At 41.9% G+C, this 23,638-nt stretch overlaps 1 protein-coding gene across 1 annotated transcript in view; it reads left to right on the forward strand.

Moving 5' to 3' along the window:
* Positions 1-23,638, forward strand: part of LOC138104308 (potassium voltage-gated channel subfamily KQT member 1-like) — a 442,109-nt gene that overhangs the window by 231,488 nt on the left and 186,983 nt on the right. The window contains exons 13-15 of the mRNA XM_069003421.1: positions 16,759-16,834; positions 20,378-20,472; positions 21,457-21,497. Of these exons, the coding sequence (XP_068859522.1) occupies positions 16,759-16,834; positions 20,378-20,472; positions 21,457-21,497 (212 nt within the window). The remainder of the gene's footprint in view (positions 1-16,758; positions 16,835-20,377; positions 20,473-21,456; positions 21,498-23,638) is intronic.

The raw sequence follows: 23,638 nt of genomic DNA on the forward strand, positions 1-23,638 counted from the left end.
GCCATGCGTGGTGACTGTTTGCTTGGCTTGCTGCAAGATCTTCCAGTCATGGGGTTCCCACTTTGCAGTGTCCCCTTGTATCTGTACAGGGCAAGCGAGGGCATTCACTGCTTGCCAATCACCCTCAATGATTGCATCACGGATAACTCCATTCCATCTCCTTTGCAATGGGTCAGTCCTCTCCATCGGGACTGATGGAAATGACGGCTGCACCTCCCCTCACAAGAAGGGAGGGGCTGTAGTCACTGTGCTTGATTCTCCTGACGGGAACGTAGGAGCTCTGAGTGCTAACTTGACCGGTGGGGCCACGGGACGCCATGGTGCTGATGGCGTAACATCACAAGCTTTGGAATCTAGCGCGTCTTGCCGTGTAGATAAGTCAGCAAGCTTTTTGATTACTTCTTGCATCATTTCTGGGTGCTTCTCCCCCTCTTGGGGCTGACCCCTGGCAGCTCTGGCTGGCTCTGGCTCTGCAGGTGACGAAACCGCAGAAGCTGCTTCGCTGCCAGACGTTGCTCCGCTGTCCGGCAGAGGGGGGTTGCGCTCTGCCGCTTTCAGCCAGGCTTTAGGACCTCTGGTTTCTGCCACCGCTTTTGGCCGGGCACCAGGACCGCCTGTTTCTCCTTGGCCCACCTGTGCCCCGCCCCCTGAATCAGGCGGCTCTGCTTCCACGTTCGCAGCCATTTCTCTCTCGGCCGTCGGAGGAATAACTTTCTTCCTTGCTGAGTCCAGCAACTCCTGCAGTGAGCGGACAGGTGCTGCTGTGCCTTTAATCGGTCTTTTCATGGCCAGCCCGAAGAACCGTGCTACCCTGGACTCCGCTCTGGTCTCTGGCCTCTGCTTCATAAGACCCCCGTCTGTTCCTTTCCCGGAGCCGCTACACCTTGAGCTGCCACTCTCTAAAGCCTCTATGGCGGCCGCGGCCACTGTCCTCTCTGCTTTCTTCTCTTCAAGAGTGACAGTTACTGCCTTCCAGGTTAAGCCGAGAGCTTTAGCTTCTTTAGCTTCCTTTCCTCCCTCAATCGTGGACAGCCACAATTTATATCCAACTTCCCCCCACGCTTCGGTTGAAAACAAAAGCGAAGTGTAACTCAATAATGCATGTTCCTGGGCCCACATGACGAGGGCTTTCAGATCTCGGTCTTTCACAATCTTGCCTCTCATAGAGAGAATACTAGATAGGAGTCGAGGTCCTGCCCCATAGTCCATAGCTTCTGTGCTGCAGGCACCCGCTCGGCTGCGCGAAAATACGGTCTCCAGCCACTCGGCTTTGAGGTTTAGCCCCTGGCTTTACTCGGCTTTGGGACTTATCCTCTGGCTTTCTATTCTGCTACAAGACCGGACCCCCGGCTTTACTCGGCTTTGGGGCCACCCGCTCTGGTTCCCCTGTTTCTACCACACCGATACGATGAAATTTGGAGTCTTACGGCATTTAAGCGAACCTGCCTGAAGCAAAACTCACTCAGGTCCCTGTTCGGGCACCACATGTGGCGGGGGGGTCCTGGGAGCAGGAGAATCCAGCCAGAGTCACGACACGAACACCGATACAATTTGAGCATCGTGCTCCAGTTTTATTGTTCACTTACACCAAGTTATACTTTTTCCAAAGTTCACGCCCCTTTCCCATGAGAAAGCCTCTAAGCAGCGGGGGAGCTGACCAGTGTATACCTTTTCCCAAGGCTGTTCAAGGCCGCCAGCTAGCAGGTGCCTTGCAAGCCTATCTTCAGCCTGAGGCCCCATCAGGGGTACTTCTACAACAGCCCTGGGATGCCCAAGCTCTCCTGGGGTATCCTATATTCCACAAGGAATCCCTCTACAAACATCCTCATTAATGACCTGGACACAGCACCCTAGGGAATACTAAATCAGTTTTCTGATGACACTAAACTGGGAGGAGCTGTCAACTCCCTCGATGGCAGGGGGGCCCTGCAGAGAGACCTCCACAAATGACGGGGCTGGGCAATCACCAACCATGTGAAGTTCAAAAGGGACAGTGCTGGATTCTCCACCTGGGATGGGGCACCCCTGGATGTACAGACAGACTGGGAATGAGAGGCTGGAAAGCAGTGCCAGGGAAAGGGACCTGGGGGTCCCAGTCGATGGCCAGTTGGACATGAGGCAGCAGTGCCCTGGAGCCAGGAGGGACATCCCTGTCCTGGGGGCACCAGGCCCAGCATGGCTGGCCAGGCCAGGGAGGGAATGTCCTGCTCTGCTCTGCACTGGGACAGCCTCACCTCGAATACTGTGTGAAGTTTTGGGTGCCACAATGGAAGAAAGACATAAAGCCATTAGCCAGTGTCCAAAGGAGGGCACCAGGATGGTGAAGGGCCTTGAGGGGAAGCGTGTGAGGAGCAGCTGAGGACACTTGCTCTGTTCAGCTGGAGGAGACTGAGGGGAGACAGCGCAGTTCCAGCTTCTCGTGAGGGGAAGAGGAGGGGCAGGCACTGAGCTCTGCTCTCTGGGACCAGGGACAGGACCTTCCCAGGTCCTGTAGTAGTACTGTAGTACTTCCTGTAGGAAGTAGTGTCAGCATTATAATGTCTCTTTTCAGAGTGATTCTTACTGTGTGACCAGGTCAAATGCTGTAACCCATTATTGGAAGAGCCTGAGCAATTTTAATTCTGATGCTGATATTTCTTTAACCTGGGTGTGTGTTTATTGATCATTAATCTAACCAACTGTTGGATTTTTATACAGTAAAAGTTAATTTAGTGCTCTTGCTAGGAATTTGAAAGCAGTGGAAGGAGATATCCAAGGACTGTCCAGGAGAAACATTCATAGCTAACAGGAGATATTCATATTCATATGAAATCTACAGTCTTGGAGGTGGGGGGAGCCTAATTCTGATTTTTCACAGGAGTGCTCAAGGTTAACACCAGGTTACTCTTAAGGATTTCAAGATTTCAGATTGTGATTACTGTTGAGTTTCTTTTAAATCAGAACTGAACAGAGTAATCTGAATACACCTCTTACTAATAAGTTCAGGACTGTGACATCAGGCAAATGAAATAACCCTAAACACTTTGAGGACCATTAACTTTAATGTTTGCCTGATGATGAAAGAATAGTCCAGGCTCTTTGTCTGGGCTTTACAGTGCATTTCTTTAGCAGTGCGATGGCTTTCATTTGGAAACATTAAAAGGTTCAAAATTAAGAAGTGCTGCTGTAATGCACACTTAAATTCTTGAATGGAAAACATCTCACTTTACACCCCATCTCAGATTTTCAATAGCAAGTGTTACGGGATACAGCAAAGCCTGCATTAAACCAGCAGTTGCTTTCTTTTTTAATGTATTTATGCTTCTGGCATAATCTGTCAGAGTAGTTGATGGCTTATTTATTTTTGCCCCTAATAAGATAGAAATGTAATAGTTTTGCTTCACAAATGCAGGATTTTCCCAGGTAATGTTCATGAGATCAGTCAGTCTGATTTTGTTCCTGAAGTCAAACATCTACACCCTTTTTCAATCATGTTTGTTTTGGGTTTTTTTCAATACTCTGTAGAAACTTGACTTCTCACAGATATATCTGGTTTTCCTGTCTCTCATTGAAAAATCCCACATTTCAACATACTCTTCTTTTTAAGGGTTAATTTCACCTCTGCTAATATTATATGACTCTCTCAGTTATTAATGCAGTCAACTCATAAACATAGTTTAGGGGGTACTGGCCTTGGAAGAACTTTCCAGGAGACCAATATATCAAATCAATTCTGAAGTCCCTTGACCTCAGGATAGAATTACAGGTTTATAATTTACTCAACACTTACATGACCCAGAGAACAAAGGATTGCCAAGTCAGTCAAAACTAAATTACTCCTGACCTTAAATTAGTCATTTTCATGCTATTAAAATTATGGCTAAATCACTCTTGAGAGATTATTTTGAGCTTATAAATCAGGTTTGTATTTATCCATATTTATGCTCACAACCTAGAACTTTGCATATACTTTAATGCAAGTTTAATTATTTTCTGAAGGTTACCAAAGAGCTTAACTCATGGAAGTATATTAAATGTGGAGTTTTATACACATATGTGGCTGTCTCCAAAATGCCCAATTTTCTTGTGAACGATATGAAAATACATAATAAAATCATGCAGACATAGGATGAATAACTGAAGAACACTGCCTCAATATCACTTTTAATTGCATAATCAGGCTGCCATGTTGCAGACTTTAATTTTGAATATAGTTTGGTAGCTCTCCACAGCCTCTGCGCTCAGGGAAATAACTCATGTACAGAATTACTTGGATGTGGGTTTGCAGAATCAAGCCCTTCATTAATTCTGAACAGATCTTGGCCTATGCAAGTATTTTTCCTCAGTCATTTGGAAAGTCAACTAGTTCCCCATTCCCTAGGTACTTCCATTACAGAGCTATTTTGGAAGGTGTAGGAGAGGTGTGTAAACACTTTCAGGGTTTAACTTTACGGCTGCCAGGAATGGAAACTGCATTTTCAAAACACACCATGAGGTATCTGAAAAGCAACACACAGAGATAAGGTATTTTTTAAAACTTCCTGTGCATTTTCAAGAGTCTTCATAGTTTTAAGTGTCCATTATCAATTATCTTGATTATATTTGTGACACTTTGTACACTTTATAATTCAGGGAAATTATCAGCTATCACTCAGACTCAACTGGTTCGGCAGTTCATCAGACACAGGTGATTATTCTACAGAGAACACATCTAAAGATGTGTTTGGGTAGAATAAGATGGCTTTATTTCCCCCCTAGTTCTCACAGCATGAGGCTTGAAAATTTGAGAAAGATTGAAGTGATAATAATAGGAATTTTAAGGTTAGGAGAAGAGCTTAAAACTTGAGATTATGAGAAGACTGGTAATAGGAGAAATGAATTATTTTGTTAAATGTGAAGTAGATCATGTTCAAAAATGTTCCTGTCTGATTCCTGGTTTGTCAGCCTCTGCTTGATGTCATGTGAAGTTAGGTACCTTTGATTCATGGAGTGTTGTGTAAACGTCTGTTGATTTCTATCTGTTCTGGTTTGCACTTCTGCCCTGAGGTTTGCTTTGAGTTTCAGGTTTGGGCAAACTGAAATTGTCAAAGAAAATTCACTTTAAATTGCAGCCTTTCAAGTGGTTTTGTTTCGAATCCATGCCAAACCTGAGATTTTGCATAGTTTCTTTTTGCATAATAGCCAAGCAGAAAGATAAATTGTGTCAAGCTCCTTTGGAACGGGGTTGAAGTTTATAGGTTTGTGAACTTTTAGAAAACTACACCTGTAATTCATTATTAAGCCAGCTCAGTGCTGGGAGGACTTGTTGGAGGACAGCAGAATGCTGGGAAACTTCTGTGTAAGAGAATTGAATTAAAGGAGAAGAAGCATGTTCTTATTTCAGCTGCAAATGGACAAATGATCATGACCTATTTCACATTTTGGAGCACTGAAATTTTGGGCTTGAGTATGTGAATACTTGAGCTGCTGCCTCATCTCTGCAGTAAGTTCCTTCAGATCCAGATTAAAGCTAGTTGCTCAAGGAGAAGATAAAGCTGATTTGAGGCAATGTCTGTATGTCTGGTTCCTTGGATAAAAAAAAATAATTGCATTTCAGTGGAACTCTTGATAGCATCATTCCCACTTTTTATTTCATTCTTACAGGGCTTCCAAGAGAAGTTCTCAGACTGTTGTTCAGAGAACGATCAGTGGGCATGTGTCAAATGAAATAAAGGTCCCCTTGTTTTTGGGGTTTTCTTTGTTTGAACATATTTCTGTATCTAGATCTTAAAACAGCCTTCAGCAGTGCTAACATAATTAATTGTTTGTATCAAGTGTTCTAATTACAGCAGTTCAGGTGGTTAGCCACCTAAATGAGTGCATAATTATTTAGAAACACTTTTGATTGCAGTACTGGCAACCTCAAGGCCCAATTAAAAAAACCCAAACAAAACACACACAGAAAAATAAAAACCCAAAAGGTTGAGACTTTGAAGCACTAATAGCCATTGTCCTGTTAATTAGATCACCTCATGTGCACTCAATAGTAAATGGCTATCTTTTGCTCCAATCAGATTTTCGTTTGCTAGTAACTTTCAGTGGACAAAGAGCTGATGATCCTTCGAAGGGGAGGGAAAAGACCACTTTAAAACGGAGTTTTTCCATAAGTAAACTTTGACGGGCAGAGGAAGTTTTGTTAATTTCATTTTGTAACAGAAGGAATGAAAACAAAACTCACTCGATGCAGGCAGAATTCAGGACACTGTTATTAGTGGAAAATTGTCAAAGTCCGTTCCAATACTTGAACTGAGTCTTCCCAGGATGATTTGCTGTTTCATGGGATTCATAGCATGGATATGCCATTCTTTTATAGTATCCCATAAACCAGTTTACATCTTCTCTGAGACATGTGGTCTTCATTCTGCACCAGATGATGCAGTGTAGGATATGTCTGCAGAGAAGAGTCCCAGTTACAGGGAGGAGGAAGGGCATAAACCAGATAAAATATATTTATTTTATATGAGGATAAAATATTTCTTTTTTGGAATCAAAAGTGTATTTAAAATGGAGGAGGGCAAATTGAAGCGTATTATCATTTCAGGCTCAAATACTTTCAGAATCTTTTGTTTCATAATGACTTTTAAAGTATTTTTCCTTTGTGTTAGGATGGAAACAAAGACAGGAAAATCAGAATTCCCCAGAGCATGAAGGCACAGATTTCCTCACTTACATTGAAAACAGAATTTTTCCTGTTCTTTAATAGCAAGACACAAGCAATCGGTATATGAACACTTTCCTTCTGTTCATCCACTGGCTGAGCTGAAGGTCTGCCAGAAAAATAAAAACACCAAGAGATAGCATCTTTTCCTGAAAGTACAGAAAAAATGCACAACCTTTGAACAGAAAGCAGTTTCTCAATGAGCAACTGAAATCTCTTGAAATAAGTAGCTCAGCAAAACTTCTGGTTTCAGTGATTGTTTTCACAAGTGATGCTTGCAGCTCTTAGCAAGATATTTATTTCTATAGTAAACTATTGATAAGCGCTGCATATTTTCAGTATTAGGCAAGTGAGACCTGTAGGATTTTTATGCATGTTCTTACATGAATTAAAGGGTGGAAAAATAATACGTGTCTGTGGTCACGTAAAGTTCCCTGTGAGGTTCTATGAGTATGATCACTGTTGTCTGCAAAAGAGTTCATGCACACTAAATTTTTTTTTTTTCTAAAGATATGTGATTTTTTTGTCTGGTTTTGAAATGGCAGTTCCTCCAGTGGCAAAGCAATATCCTTTCTTGGCACGTGGGTTTGTAGAAACTGGCGTTGGAGCTCAAAATGGGTTGTGATGGAAGTTTGCAAGGACCTTGTGAGAATATCTGTGGGTTTGAGAAGACCCTTAAAAGGTGAATTTGCAGGTGATCAAATAGGAGATCAGTTTGAGAACCAGTTTTCAAGGGTCTTTTCTGCTGGTATAAACTGGTTGTTGTGTCCCAAGGCTCGATACAAAAAATTAGTCATTTCAGTGATTCACATCCCATAACCAGCTACTCACAAATACATCTGCATCCAGGTAGGATGCTCAGGATTTCATGCCATTTTGTGGAAGTCCATGTAATGCTCTACTGAATCTTCATGCTGGGATCTCCTCAGGATCCCAGGTGCCACCAAACCTTTTTTGCCTTTGGGAGCTGACAGTGACCAGAATCTTTTGTTTCCTCTGTTCTCTGCCACCTCTGGGAATGATTAGGATTTGTTTCCTCTACTCTGTCTCCTTACCAGCGTGTCTTAAGAGTCCAGCCCTGTTCTGTATTGTCCTACCATTACCTCTTAGTGGCCTTTTTTCAGTTCCAGACTGAACCTGTTCCTTTGTGTTCCTGAATTGGGTATTTTCCAAAGCTGTTCATAATTGTACTGTGATGTTCATGGTCTAGCACCTGCCATCCTCACAGGGCTTTTTGTGCTCCTTTCTAACACTTCCACACACAGACCTTCCCATTCATTCTCCATTCTAGCCAGTCTAAGCATTTCTATTATGAATCTCTGAAATTATTGGTAGCATGATTTAAACCACAGGCAGAAAAATAATGAAAAAAAAAAAAGTTGTAGGATTTCAGTCTCCCCTTGCAATTCCACAGAGAGCAGTACTGTACTCTCTCTTCCCTACACCAGAGCTTGGTCTCCCTGCCAGGCCATGGGCAGTGCATCTGGCACCCCTGAAGGTGCCTGGAATAAAGACAGGGCTGGAAAAGGCTAAAACTGCTTTGCTACTCCAGTTGGAGAGAGGAGCCTAGAAGCTGAATACTGACAAATTTAAATAAAAAATAAGGCACTTTTTAACAGTATATAAAGGTCTTTCTATCAAGGCCAGATGCCTTTCTGGAAAGTTACTTTAGTGCTACACAAGGTTTTTGGCTCAGGGCAAGGGCAGCTGTGTGAAATGCAATCCCCTGCGCTGTTGAGCAGGTCACATTTATGATCGAATGGTCCTGTTTGGCTTCAGATGCTGTGGGTGTCTTGCATTGCTGAGTATCTGGTGAACAGGGAACTAATTCCTACAGGGATTGTTCAGGTGCTCAGAAGAGGAGGAGCAGGGAAGGTGGAGAGGGGAGAATGCTTTGGAAAACAGCCTCTGCTCAGGGGTCAGTGACATGGCAGTTTATCCCAAGCCTGCAGAACAGTATCCCTTGCTTCTTACCACCATTAAGGGATAAACATATCGTCACTACTCTTTTTCTTTCTTTTTCTGCTGAGTCATTCTATAAATAAAATACAACTTCATTTGGGACTGCTAAATGCCTTAAAATCCCCGTGACACCTCCATGACTTAGACAGGTTTTACACCTATTTTATAGACATATAAACTAGAGCACAGCCAGGTAAAAGAACTTGAACAAGATCGCCCAGAAACACAGAGGCCAGTTAAATCAATCAGTTCAAGAACCCAGGAGTTGTGTTTCCATAGCCCTGCTGCAACTACTAAATCACAAGAACTACTAAGGAAAGATCCTGCCAAAAGCCACTGGTTTTTGTTTTTTAAAGCCACAAGGAGCATTTTCCTTAATTCCACAGGGTCTCTCCCTAGTACTTGGTGCAGATTAATTAATTACGAATTTTTTAAGAGAAATGTAAAGCCTTGGGCAGCCCAAAAGCCATTGAAGTTTTAATTCTCAGAACTATTCCCTGACTTGACTGTTATCCAGTTCCTATTCAGGCAAGATAGGAATTAAGATTAATGACCCCAAACAAACTGGTATTTCAGAGAATCAGTCTTTGCCAGGCATTATATTCTCATGACAGAAAATCATTGAGGCATAAATACAGCGCTTAGTCATTGGTGTATATTAACAACACCACGTTGTTCCCATAAATGCTGAATACAGCGAAGAGGAAAATGAAGTATTAAAGTTCATTAATTTTGGTTGTGGCATTTTTTTAGTGAGCAAACCAGAACCTGTGGAAGTAGGCTGTCCCATTCCTGTGCTGCACAGATGGGAAGGCTATTCAGATTCCAGAAAGGCATCTCTGGGAAGTTGTTTGGGCTTGGTGATGGCTGTCTCTGCAGTGTCTTTTACCAGCTAGATGGTCTGTAGGTGTTTTTTAAAAGATGAACTCATGAAGACCAAGTTTTGAGCAGCAAGAAGTTAAAAACAAATACTTAGCTGTTAGGATCAGTGAGTGTTGTAATATGTGGGATAAAAATGTGTCATTATCTGTCCACATCCCAAGAAGGGGTTTGTGGCTTGATGGAGTTTCTAAGCAAATGAGAACTGGCATGGAGACAGAAGCATTTCACCTATCCTGGGACCAGCAGTAGTGATGGTCAGCGCTAACACAGGAAGTTATTGTGGCAATTTCTAGAAGCTGTTTGCTTAGAAAAGAAAAAGAAAAAAGAAAATCTTTCTGTGTTTTCATTTCCCCACTGAAAAGACATCCCTATGACATCATCTTGTTTGTTCTGACATTGCAGAAAGAATGGAAGAAATAAAATGGCAGAAAAGAGACCAGGAACTTTTATTTTGCTGCCAACAAAAAATAGAGGAAAGATGTAACCACAATATCCAATGGCTACTTTAGTTCTCAGAGACAGTTCAGCAGATGAGTTGTTGTTCAAGGGCAGTTGGGCTCCCAGACACAAGAGCATTCTGTAGTAAGCTTAATTACTCATTTTAATTATGCATTTTAATTAGCAGGGGACTAACACAGTGCTTTTCTCCCACTTTCTCAATAAACCCACTTTGTAATATTACAGAACAAACTTGTAACTGAAAACTCCAACTGTCTGTGGTTGAGAAAAACAACTCCAAGTTCAGGGCTTTTCTTCTTCATAAAATCACATTCAGTGAGCAGGTTACATCTACCTCTGATCATTTTCAGGCGCTTTTTACTAACTTTATTCTGCTCCTGGACAACATGAAGCAATCACCCTGTGCTGCTGCTTCTCCCAATGGTGCTTCCTTTGCCAATATATTGGCTGGCCTGTTGTTCCCTCTAAATGATGTTCTAGTTCTTCCTCTTCTGGCAGTTTCCCTCAGAGCTGTTGCCCTGTCCCTGTACTGTCTTCCCTGCCCCTAAATTCCCTGCTGTAGGAAATCTGCTTTCTTTCCCATTCACTTCAGGGAAGGTCAGGTTAGAGGGGCAGGTAGAAGTAGAGGCAGCTGTGTTCTGGAACAAATTCAGAGGCAGCAGTGTGTGTGGGATGGGTGGGTGGGTGAAGACAGAAAATGCCACAAAATCTTCAGCAAAATAACCAGATCCCAGAAAGCAGCCCCTCACAAACTCTGCTCTCTGTACTCTCTCACTTCTGTACTCTTTCCTACCTGGGACTGTACCTGCAGAGGAGAGATTTGCAGAGTCTGCAGCATTCCTTCACAAACTGAGGCTGTCAGCAGTGTGGTGAAGCCAAATAGGCCTCCAGGCTGCTCTGTTTTGAGAGGAGCCAATCCTAATTTATTTGTAGCTTTGAGCCAAACATGGGCTTGAAAAGGTTCAGGTAAGGATATGGTTAGAATAGAGATGAGGTAGGTTTAAGGTGGAGTTGTGATAGGAATAAAGGGAAAAGTAAAGTTGTGCCAACACTTTCTGAAATGTTCCCTCAGGTTTCAGTGCAAATGGCATCTTATATAATTTCCATGGTGTAAGTGGTGGAAATGCTCCAGAAGTATCTGTTCTTTACAAGGCTTTGATGAAATGTTACAAGACTGGAAACCTCTCATATTATATTTATGTTGTACTTCTCTGCTGCTCCTGGCTTGGGATGAGCTCTGGAACCAGAATCATTGCCTGACAGTTCCAGGTGTTTGCATGTCAGACTCAAGCTGCGACCTTCTCTTAACTCATGTGGTTTAAAAGGCTCAAGGCATTTTGTCTGGCTTGGCTTAGCTGAAGGAAATAATATTTTCATTTATAGGGAAGGTGATTTTTTTAAAATTTGGACATTGCAGCTTCGCTCAGTTTTAAAACCACATTACATAAGCTCCTTTCCCTTGTGATGAGAACCATGTCTCTCCACCACTTTTCTTCAGCAAGAGAAGGTCCACACTGTGTGTGTGACTTCTTGTGGACCAACAGCTGCATCTGCCTGTGAGAAGCTCTCTAATTTTATCTTCTTTCTGGTTTCTCTTTTCCCACCCTTCTTGTCCTTTGCTTTCAGTGCAAATAAGATTTCCTTTAAATTTTACCTAATAAAATATCAGCCCATTTGAGACAATTGTACATGGAAAGAAATTAAAGTTCGGACTAGGAATCAGTGTTCTTCCCAGAAACAGAGCTGGAAAGTGAATAATCAAATGTGATGGGAAAACAAAAAGGCAGATGGAGGGCTGAGTTCTCAAATAACTTCTGAACATTTCACTTGCCATCATTGATCTAGTCCCTGTTTGTGCTGGCTTAGAAACTAATGCCAAGTGGACAACTCCGGAGCAGATGATGCTGTATGTTACTCTGGGGAGGAGTTACCACATCATCCAGGGACTGGTATTAAACCAGAGTTAGTGTGACTCTGTATGTGTTTTCTCTAAGCAACCAGAACCTGACAAATGAATGAAGCTCAGCAGTAACTCAGGCACTGTGAGCGTGTAGCCTCAAACCCGTTTGGCAAACTGGCACAGAGAGCTATAACTGACCTTACTGAAGTGGCCTTTATTTTCCACAGCTCATGATGTTACACTGAATAACTCCTCTAATTCATGACACCTGAATAAACGTCAGGAAAACCAGTCTGTTAGTTCCACTATCTGCAGCCACCCTGCAGCACAGCCTGGGCAAAGTCCGTCCCCGATTCCTACACCCAAGTCAACTCTAACAATTACAAAATGCTGCTGGACTGAAAAGTGCATCCCACTGATAGCAGGCTTGTCTGGAGACTTGAGCTGTGCCTCAGCGTGGCCTGCAGTAGTTGTAACTCTGCCTGGCTTTAGGGTCCATTTAGGCATCTCTTTTTTGCTTAAAATATCCCCTGACTGCTCCAAAGCACATTAAGCTGGAAGTTATCAGGCTCCGTACAGAAGAAGAAAAAGAGTACATCTGAACTGGCCAACATCAGCTTTTAACAGACAGAATGCTATATCAAAGGAAGGTTATAAAAACATCCCTGTGGGATAGTTTCTGCAGTTGCTTTGGATGTCATCATCTCTATTTCCCCCTCTGGTTCAATTATTTTCAACAAAAAAGAAAATGTTTGGCTTCTTTGGCTTAAGCTACCGCCTTCCTGCAGTTAAAAAAAGAAAAAAAAGCCAGTCTTGAATGCATCCAAGTGTTTTAGCTGAAAGTGATGCCTTTCAGTGCTGCCTGAGCCCTGAGCAGAGGAGCAAACCCAGGCTGCAGTGGCACTTGGGCACACAGCTGTCCCACCAGGCTCTGCACCCACACAGGCACAGGCAGAACCTGCAGAGGGGAGGCTGAGCCAGCCAAGAGGGGTCCCCTTCCCCAGCCCTTCCAGGGTAGCTGCCAGGTGATTCTGAGCATCCCACCAGGGCAGGGACTGTGTGAACATCCATGATCCAGGACCACCACCCGCTCCCCTTCCTCCCTGCCCTACCACAGTGACGGCCCAGGAGCCAAACTAGGAATGACTCGTTGTAATTAAGGATAGGTTTGAGCCCTTTTAAAATTGAGCATCCTGCTGAGAAACCCTTGAGCAGAGAGGTAAGGAACTCACGCTGCTTGGCTTCAATAGGCTTGGGTCCTATTGAAGACACAGTTAGAGATGATGTCAGTACCATTTATGGATCCAAGGATATGTTATTTCAGTAGACATTTCATGGTATCCATTATAGTTACAGATGTTGCAAGCTTCAATTATTAATTTATGTGCTTATAACTTTCCAAAAGCCAGATCACTTCTGTTCAAATGTCATTTTGTTCTCCTTTAGAAAGCGTTTTAGGGGAGGGTTTTGACAAAACCTTATTTCCTGTTGTTTAGGTTAAAAGATGGAAAAGCATTTAACTGTGTGTCAATAAAACTCTAATTATATTCCTTTGAGCATAACATACAGACAAAACAATCCTCCCAGTACTTACCACCCACCCCACCTCAGTGTGGTGGACTTCATCCTTATGAGGTCTAGAGCTTAAGCTTGCATTTCTGGGTAAATTTTTTAAAATTAAATTTTTGAAGTGCTAGAAAGCATCTCCGTGTGTGTGTGTGTGTGTGTGTGTGTGTGTGTGTGTGTGTGTGTGTGTGCGTGCCACTGCCCTCTGGTGCACAGAGGCAGGAGAGTTTGGCTGCTCAGTTTGGCACCCACCCACCCCTGTTCCTGCTTAGAGCAAGTGCTCAGGGCCTGCTGTTTGGGAGCCAAGCTATGAAAGGAGTTAAATCCTCACCCCTGAGGGACGCAGAAACCACAATCCCTATGCAGATCTGTCCTTTCTGTCTCGTGTCCCTAGAAAATGCCACATGGAAAGACTGTGCAAGTGTGGTATCCATCACACCCCCCCTCAGGCTGTTGTCTCATCATCTGCATATCCCAAAATATCCAGAAGATCCAGAAGTGGTGCTGTGCTCCTATTGAGAATTACCAAAGCAGGGCCTAGAGCATCTCTGTCCTTTAGTTCTCTCCTGGTGGATGTTTCTGGCACGTGACAGACTGACACCTTCAAGGCTGAAAGAGTTTTGCCTAATCCAGGGGGATTGGGATAAAATAGAAGGTTTAGCAGGGTAAATATGTTGGGCTACATCCAGGGATAAATGTAACCTGGTCAGTAGTAGCTGTAATTATCCATTATGGACATTAGTGGTCAAAAACCTATGAAAATCAGCTAAAATCTCAAAAAAATATTTAGGACCACGGCCACACTGCCTCAACACCCCACCAGGAGGATAGCTCTGCTTGCTGTACAGAGCAGGAATTTATCTCATCTGGAGCTGCTCTCTATCACCTGGAGCTGCTGTGCTCCCTGGGGATTTTTTGGGGCAATTAGGATGACTTGTCCATGTCTCACTCTATGGATTTGCACCTTTTCACACTATTTTTCCATCAAAGTCAGGTTTCACACATTTCTGACTCTTAGTTTAACATTAATGACCATCAAATCTGAGCAGTCACTTTTATTTCAGAATTTGCTCCCAAAGAGATTGGTGTGAGTTTTGCCAATTGGTATCAAGTGCTTTGGAATGATAGTTGGGTGACCTTCTTAGCTGTATTTCACAAATAAATGACTTTTCTCTCTGAAAATGAGGCCTGTTCAACTGTACATCAAGTTCCAAGAGTTCAGTCTCATGGTTTTGAACATTTTAGCTTGATAACAAACTGTAAAAAGTTCTGTAGCCCCGATTTCTGCAGAAGGAGGGGAATTAGGAGGAAAGTACAGCCTTGGTTTGGTTCCATCTCTGACTTCTTTAAGCTTGTCTATTTAAGCTTGTTTAAACAGTGACTGGACCGCCTCATGTGGATCAGCCTAATAAAAAATCCCTCAAGTATATATATGAAGTCTCACATCATTTATTTCTAGGGGATGATTTCAAGTTTTTATCTTAACTGCTTTATCTTAACAAGTCTTTATCTTAACGAGGGAGGTAGGCTAACCCCTAAACCTTAAATTGTGATTCTTTTCTGGTAATTAAAAAAAAAAAAAAAAAATAGTTGTAAGGGCTGACAAAGACCTCTCTATCAAGTCTGTGCCATTTGCAACCAGAATGTCGCCTCTGTTCTAGTCAGCAGCCACAGGAACTCAGCTGGGGCCCTGAATGTCAAGCTGAGAGCTTTTTCTTTCACCATAATAAAGGTCCTGCAGGCTAAACTACTGGTAGCCCATCAGTGACATTTCTGAAATCCCTTTGATGGGCTTACATGAATGTAAAGGTTCCTCCTCAGCAGTGCTGCTGATGGTGTGCAGCAAAGGTGGCTCTTTGGTCGTGCTCACCCTGCCTTGTCTCTGTGTGTTTGCATGTGTGAGTGTATTTATATGGGTATGTGCATGGATATACACAGATAGATGAAATATGAGCATATAGGTAGGACAGACACCTGTTTGTGCATGTATTTAATATTCTTCTGGGACCTGACATAGAAAGAGCAAGAAAAAGCTACTGGAATCTTATTTTAAAAGCCTGTGGTATCTCACCCAAGCAAAAGCTCTCAGGCACAGGATGGGATTGTTGGGGTACAGGGCCAGGGGTTGGACTCAGTGATCCTGATGGGTCCCTTCCAACTCAGCATATCCTATGATTCTGTGACAAGCACTATTTTTCCCAAAGAATAATTATAAAAATGAATAATTTTGTTAATTCTTAAAACACAGTTCTGGCTTGTTTAGCCTTTATTTCCTTCACTTTGAAATAACCCACTGTAACCTTTCCACTTTTTAGACTTTGTCTCTAAACTGTGGCACCCAAGTAGGTGGTCAAGCCAATACTTCCTTTTTCCCAGCCAGACACACTGGGAAGAAGCAGCAGACTGTGTTTTCAGGAGACTTAAGAATCTTGCTGGAAAGTTTTGCCAGGGTTATCATCACATGCCAAGGATGATGTCCATATAGAACATAGATTTCCCAACAATGCAGCTTCCTTGGAAAGAAAATTTTGTTTTCTTTTGTTCACTCATTTTGAGTGAATAAAGGAGTCCATGGGGAAGGAGTCAGTCCTTAAAGAAAATACTCATTCTTATAATTACCATGTTCCTGCTTCCTCCCTACCCTGCCAAAATTCACTGTAAAGAAGAGGTGTGGTCATTAAATGCCATCCAAGTGGCACAATTAATGTTCTGTAAATGCAGGATCCTCTGGGTGAAATGATACAGCTGAGTTTAAAAATGTCCAGTTCTGTGTTTGAATACCCGTACGGACACGCACACCCACATGTGCTGAGAGGGTATGTGGTGTTCATTTTAATTTACTTTTTTTTAGGATGTGACACTTGGATTTTTCTTTCCTTCTTAGAGAGCTCAAAGTACTTTTTTAAAGGACTTAATTTCTGTGCAATAGAGCTCATGGGCAAACACTCAGTAAATGCAAAATAAGGAATGTACTCATGGTTCTAAAAAACGTTTCGCATTCTTCAAACTGATGCCAGTTGTGTGCATTGACAGTAATCCTGTCTAATCCCCTCCACATGAATTATCTTTGTACACCTGCTTTCATTGTCTCACTTATCAGTTTTGAGTACTCAGAACCACAATTTGCAGGAAGGCAAAGCAGCAGAACAAAGCATTAATGCACACACAGTGTGCTACGCTGCAGTTTTGCATTGTAAAGATAAAACGTAGTTGTAGATTTTGGTGCTTGGAGTCAACATCTTCCATTAAGACATTTTTCCTCCTTCCTGCCCTCCCCCAGCTGATGTCTGTCTGTGTTTGTGTTCCTTGGCAGACTGACTGAAGCACACAGAACAGCTGTGAAAGTCATCAGGAGAATGCAGTATTTTGTGGCCAGAAGAAAATTTCAGGTAAGCAGCAGGATTAATCACAAGTGCAGCTCGTGAGCTTGCGTGACATTGCAGGTGCTCTCAGAGTGGACTTGTCTCGGTGAATGTGGTGTAATAAGTCAAAGGTATTGGTCAAGTTCTTGGTCTCACACCTTTTGTGGATTTTTTAATGGTGTGGGCAAAATTATCAATGATCCATGGGTGTAGTGTGACACAAACCCCTGACTTTGTGAAGTCAGCATCGTTATTTTTTACTTCTCTTTTCTTACTGCACTTGTTTTTTGGGGTTCTGTGTGTTTACTATACTCACCAATACTTACTCATGCACTAGCAGAAGTGAAGAAAACCCTGCTGTTGAGGTGAAAACACCTCTCTACGGGTGTCTGCAAAAATGCTGATCATAACAAGAATGTTATCAATCATCTGATCAATTAGGGAATGTTCAGTCCCATGCTATGTATGGCTGACAGATCAATAGGCCTCACTGATGAGTACTATGGGTGCAAAGTTGCTTTCACAGGTGTGACCCACATTTCCAAATGTATTTCCCAGAAAGGGACTTCACAGGCCATATTTTGTAAAATTGTGGAGCATCTGCCTTCGGGAAATTTGCTGTCTTTATGAAGTGTTCAGTTAATTTTCTCAATCAGGTTAAAAAGTGCTCAAACTAAATGTGCAGCATTGAAAATACTGTTTCATTTTGCCTGTTTAGTGAAACTTCTTATGATAAAACTTCAATGGAATGTGATCCTGATATCATCATTCTCATCATCCATGGGCTAGAAATGCTATGGAAATGAAAAATTAACTTCTGGACTGATTTTCAAAGCCCTCGTTATTTCTATCTTAAGGTTCATGCTTTTTTGTCCAAGAGGATCCACTGCAAGTTAATGGCCTTTCATAATCCTTTTGAAGAGGTTTTAAAAAAATAAATCAAAAACTTACATTTAAGGCAAGTTTGATTAGAGCTGAGCACTTAAATGCAAGGGATAGAAGTCTGAGATAAGCTCCCAGCACTCAGAAGACTCTGAATTAGGGCAGACAGAATAGCTTATATATTTCCTAATCCCATGCAGGCATCTATCTTCAGATAACCCTACCTTTTGAAAGAAGTCTAGGAGAAGTCAGTTTGTTAAACTCAGCAAAAAATGGGAGAGCAGGATTACATTGTAAATATACCAGAGAGATAAACACGATGGGAAATTTAAAAAAAAAAAATAGTAAAAGAAAATAGAGACACCAGTTCTGGAAAATAAAATCAGTTTATAAATGAGTTAGGTTAAAAATTAGGATATTTCAAACCCCCAGAGACCTAATGTTCTGGAGCTGTCAGGCCGTAGCAGTCATGCCAAACCTTAAAAACTGAATTTCATCAATCTATGGAGAGAATTCTGTGAGTCAGTGAGAGGGAAAAAGAAGAAGAAGGAATAATCTTTATTTTCTTCCTTTCTTGGGGCCATGAAATACAGTTTATAGGACTCCCCATGCTAATTAGATTTTGGGAGTTCAAAGCTGGGTAATATTATTTAGTTTTGCATGCTGACTGTGGAATACTGAGCTCAAGTGGCCAGGATTTGGGATTATGAGCAGAATGAAAGTTGAAGGAGTTGTTCAAGTTCTGCATTTACCACACCTCCCTGGAAGCCCATTATCTCCTGGCTTCAGTTGTATCGTTCTAGCATTTCCTAATAAAAACATGGCAGGGGATTGTGCCAAAGTTTGGCAGGGCATAAGATGCCCAGATCCAAAGCTTTATGGAAAAATAGGAGGGAAGAATGGTGAAAGCTGGAGGGATATTTTTACTCAGCTTCAGAGAGGACTCAGGCAGATTGCAGTGTCCAGCACTTTGCAGCTACAGGATTCGGAGCTGGTGGTTTGGTGAAATGGATAACAGACAGAGGAATTCTTTTGAGGGGGTAAAGAAATTTCACTGGGAATGAGTAGAATTAATTATGCACATAGTAGCCCATGGGGGAGAGGGGAGGGGAAGACTCCCCAGCACATCCGGGCTCTGTGCCATGCATGGTGTTTAAATAGAGAGTGTCCAAAGGAAAGGATACAGGATTTAGCCAAAATGCTCTCCAGGCACCCCCCACTAGTCCATCTAAAGAGTGATACTGGCACTGCTTCTCTGGGTGAAGACAATAGGCTGCTTTTCTGGCCAGAAATAGTGATGTGTCAGCGTCTGCAAAATGTGGAGCTGGGGAAGGGGGAAAAAACCCCAAAAAACCAAACGATAAACTGAAAGCTGAACCCTCCCTCCCCCATAAAGCCTCTGCTCCCAAATGCACTCAAATGCACACACACAGCTCCAAAGCCACAACTCTTCTGGAAGTGTTGGTGCAGGTAAGTGCTGAGTGCAGGGGAGGCATTTTGTCACGAAGAGCTCTCGCTTCTTCAGTCATTTCACAGGATTTGTTTCCATTCCAGTTCCATGCTTTCATTTGAAATTTCTAGGATCGTGTGGCTGCCTTCCAAGCATGACTCCAGCACATACTGTAGGTGTTCAATGCATGTGTGCAGTGGTGCATGCTAATGGCTCTGGCTGAGGCTGTGACAGAGTGCAAACAGACAACAAGATGACTAATGAGCTGTTTTCAGTAATTCCCAATTACTAGATTTGCAGTTCACCTTTGCTTTTTTGTCCCCCCTTCTTTTCTTGAGTCAGAGCCAAAAAGGGAGACATCTTGCCCCACATTTACCATAAGGGTTCTCAAAATGCTGGTCTTTCCAAAAGGCTGTGATTTGTGTTTAAACCTCCACAGACACATTGATTTTACTTGCTAAAATTTCACCTTTTATAACCACATCACTTTATGCAAATTCCCTAGACCTGTTTCAAAATTCAGCCACAGTAGTTGCAGCAAGAAACCAAAGCTTGGCAGAAGCATTTGGGTTCTCCTTAGGATGGGAATAAAGCTGGGCAGGTGGCAGTTTTTTCACTCTCTTGCATTTTTTATCTGTCCTTTTTTATTTGAATTGCACCTTTTATTTCTGATCTTGAAGGTATCATGAAAGACAAAGGACCACAAACAAAACCCACGTGCGGCAGTCCCCTGACTTATGCAGAGCATCTGTCCTCCCTGTTCCTCAAGCAGCAATATTTCTGTCACCAGACATCTTTGGTCTTAAGAGACATTTGATTCTGGGTCCAAGTGTTCTGAGTTGGGCCAATCCCTGGGGTTCAGTCCCCCGACATTATGATTAACAGATGGCTTTGGAATGAGCCAGGAGATACTGCACATGAGAGTCCCAGATAAATTATCCATCCTGGGTTCGTGTTTCCCAAATACACTGGGAAGGGCTAATATTTTGCTCAGTATGGAGTAACATGAAGACATGACTCTAACTGACAGTAATGGGAATCATTTGGCTCCATCTCCACAACAAATATTCATTCACTCCCACAATGGCTGCATACTTTTTATTCATTACGACAACTGTTGCAAAATGGCAGGCAAATAAGCTCTGGAAGATAAAAAACCAGAATGAATGCCTGCCTGAAATAAAAATCCAGTTTGACCAATACTCACCTTTCAACGTGCTGCCTGCCTCCTTTCCCAGCAAGCTCAGAAGCCCTACGATGTCCGTGACGTGATTGAGCAGTACTCCCAAGGACACCTCAACATGATGGTTCGCATAAAAGAACTTCAAAGAAGGTAGGCCCTGTCTACCTCATGAAATATCTGATTTCTCTAGTGCCAGCTGGCTTTAGGAGAGATGTGTACTTAATGAACAGTAATTGTCCAAAATTGCAAGCACAACAGGGAGCACAATATCTGGAGGATTTAACTTGGAGCCATTTTTAACCCTTTTTATGACCAAGTTTACAATTATCCTTTATTCTCCTCTCCTTTTTCTCCAAGTGGAATTAAAAGAAATTAAGGTGCATGCTGTGAAGTTTATAGTGTGATCCAAGCTTTTATATCCTCTTCTTAGAAAAGGAAAACTTTTCAAATAATGATTTACCTTTCTGTTTCCATTCTGTGGTTCTCCACAACTGAGAGAAATCTGGTTTGCCTGTGCTGCACTGTCTGGAACTTTTCCCTGCCCGCATTCCTCCATGCACACGCTTTCTCCAAGTTTGGGGTTTGCAGCTGAAATATTTTGCCACAAAACTATTCTCTTCTGTTTCAGCACAAAGTGCTTTTCTCTTTACAAATTAATGCTGTGGACAGGGACACCAGAATGAACTCCCCCAGCCCTTAAATGAAATGAAAAAAAAAAAAATCCTATTGAATGGAATCTACTGTGTCAACATATATAGATATTAAATCCGCCTGCATGAGGCTCTAGGAATAGTTGCAAATGTTATTAAGAAGTCATTCTGTTTGTATAGTCTTTGTTATTAGATTACATAGGACACGGGAGAACTATGTTTTAGTTACAACTTGAAAGTCTGAGAAATATTAGTACTCAAGAAAATAACAATAATAATATGGTTTGATTTTGGAGGAAAAACTCTAAAGAGCTAAACTGTTGACTGTGTGTGCAGAAAGTCATGCTGGTCTCATGTTTTTGCTTGTTTTGGTTTGGGTTTAGAGCTACTGTAAATTCTCATGTAAATTATGCTCCCGTGCTTAGCAACAGAGTTTAAGTTGCTTGGTAATTGCTCTGCTGGTAATTCTCTGTTTGCTTCTCAGGTTGGACCAATCCTTGGGAAAGCCAGGTCTTTTCCTCCCAGGTATAGTGACTGCATTTTATGCAAAATTATTATCTTCATAATTTTGGGAAAATACCCTTGGCTACTGTAGTGTGGATTTATAATCCAGCCAATTATACATGAATGTAATTCTGTTAAAAAGCCCTGGAATGCCTGTGTAAAGATAAATACCTTTCATTCAGGTGGTAGTGGAATAAATGGAAATTAAGAATAAATGTTGAGATGTATATTAGTACATGATGAGATGGAAATATCCTGAGGGAAATTCTTCCGCGAAAATATTCTTTCTAAATCTTTTGGTCTGGGATTACAATATATGTTGATTCCACTTAGAAAGGTTTCTTCCTTTCTGAACTCAAGACTCATATCCCCAAGTGACTTGGAGCACGATTGAGGGTGACAAAGTAATTTCAGAGCCTCTAAAAAATGGCAAGTTGTCAGTGGTTAATATTATCAGGGCAAGGAATATCATTCAAAACACATTTTCAACATCTGATTGCTGCAGAAGGCTCAGTAGGACAATCCTTTTTCCCTGTAGCTGGTTTTGGACCACAGGAAAAGAATCTGTCAGCTTGAATACTTCTATAAATATTTATACATGGGGATTCATTCCACAATGTGCAAGCTAAATTTATAGAAAAACATCCCTTACCTCCAAAAATGTATTACTTATTTCAAGTATAGCATTACCGAATTGGAACTGCAATTTGTGCTCAAGAAGACCAGTCTTAGAAGCACGTTTTATCAAACAGTTTCTGGTTTCAGAGGAGATGAATAATCAGAAACTCATTGTGAAATAATGTTCTGAGAGGTACAAGAAGCTGAAGATGTTCAGGAAGTTTGGTCTCACCAAATCTTGAGTCAAAAGGGTCATAGAAACCACTGGGAGGGTCTTAGGTGGGCCTGTGGCTTTGAGCAAGTGTTGGAAAGAATCTGAAGTACCAAGGAACTGACTGGAAAAGGTAGAATGGTGGCTAGGGATGCAGAAGCTGGTGAGCTCAGTTAGGGGTTTGCAAGACCAAAACCAGAAGTTATTTGATCTAGTAATCATTTTATCTAAGCCTTCCAGATATCCAAAAATGCGATAAGTGGTTCCAGAGAAATGCTCTGCAGAACTAAACCTAGTTTGCAATTACTCCTGGTGTTATCCAACCTGCCTTTACTCCCAGGATTTTCCAAGTGGTGAACAGTGATGAGCAATATTTGTTTGGGGTGAAAACAGATTTCTGCATCATCCTTCTCCTCTAGAAAAAGGGTTATCCCTGAGTTTCCCTCTGAATGCATGGCTTATTCTACACTGAACATGGATTTTCAATATAATACTTTTCCAGGCATTGCTAAAACACTCATTTTTAACAATATGGGTGTTTCCCCCAGACTGTATTATTTCTGTACTGATGACAAGCAAAAAATAAATGACAATGCAAAGAAAATTAAACTGCCAAGGAGAAAAACATGAAAAGAATTTTCCTGTCCAGCTCCTTTTATTTTTTTCCTTGTTTTATTACACTCCCATTCAAAGAATCTTAAGGTCTGATTCCAAGCCCGTTGAAATGAATGGGAATCTTTCCAGTGACCTCAGTGGGTTTGGATCAGGCTGTTATTGAAACCCTGTTGTGGACTTTGATAATATTATATAAAGTAATTGCAGCCTGTCTATAGTATTATTACCTTTCAAAAGTGAATGATGTCATGTAAGACCCAGAATGTGAATTCACTGGAAGCAATTATTGTTATTTTTCAAGTTAGTTTCTGCGAGATAAAAAGCACTAAAAGCTGTGTTAAAACAAGATAAGGATACGAGAAGAGAATAAAAGCCATGCTGGGTCAGAGCTGTCCTGACTCTGATGGAGCCAAGAGCAAGGTTCTTTGGGAAATGTGTAAAAAAGCCTCCAACCTTCCCATCAACTTTCTGCCTGTTGCATATCAGAGGCTTCCTGACAAGGTTTCAGTGTGTGTAGTGTCCAAAATGGTTTGTCCTCAACCAACTTGCCTAATTACCCCTTTAAACTTACAACATCTGCCATATTCTCTGCAAAGTATTCTCATCATTTCACCCTCACGTGTGCATACTGTGAGGAATTCTCCCTTTTTTGCTTGTTTTGGTCTTGGCATCTCCTACATTTCTTTAAAACTCCTAAAAGCAGGAGTGGATTTAAAAA

The sequence above is a fragment of the Aphelocoma coerulescens genome, chromosome 1A (genome assembly GCF_041296385.1).
Source record: "Aphelocoma coerulescens isolate FSJ_1873_10779 chromosome 1A, UR_Acoe_1.0, whole genome shotgun sequence".
Lineage (NCBI taxonomy): Eukaryota > Metazoa > Chordata > Aves > Passeriformes > Corvidae > Aphelocoma > Aphelocoma coerulescens.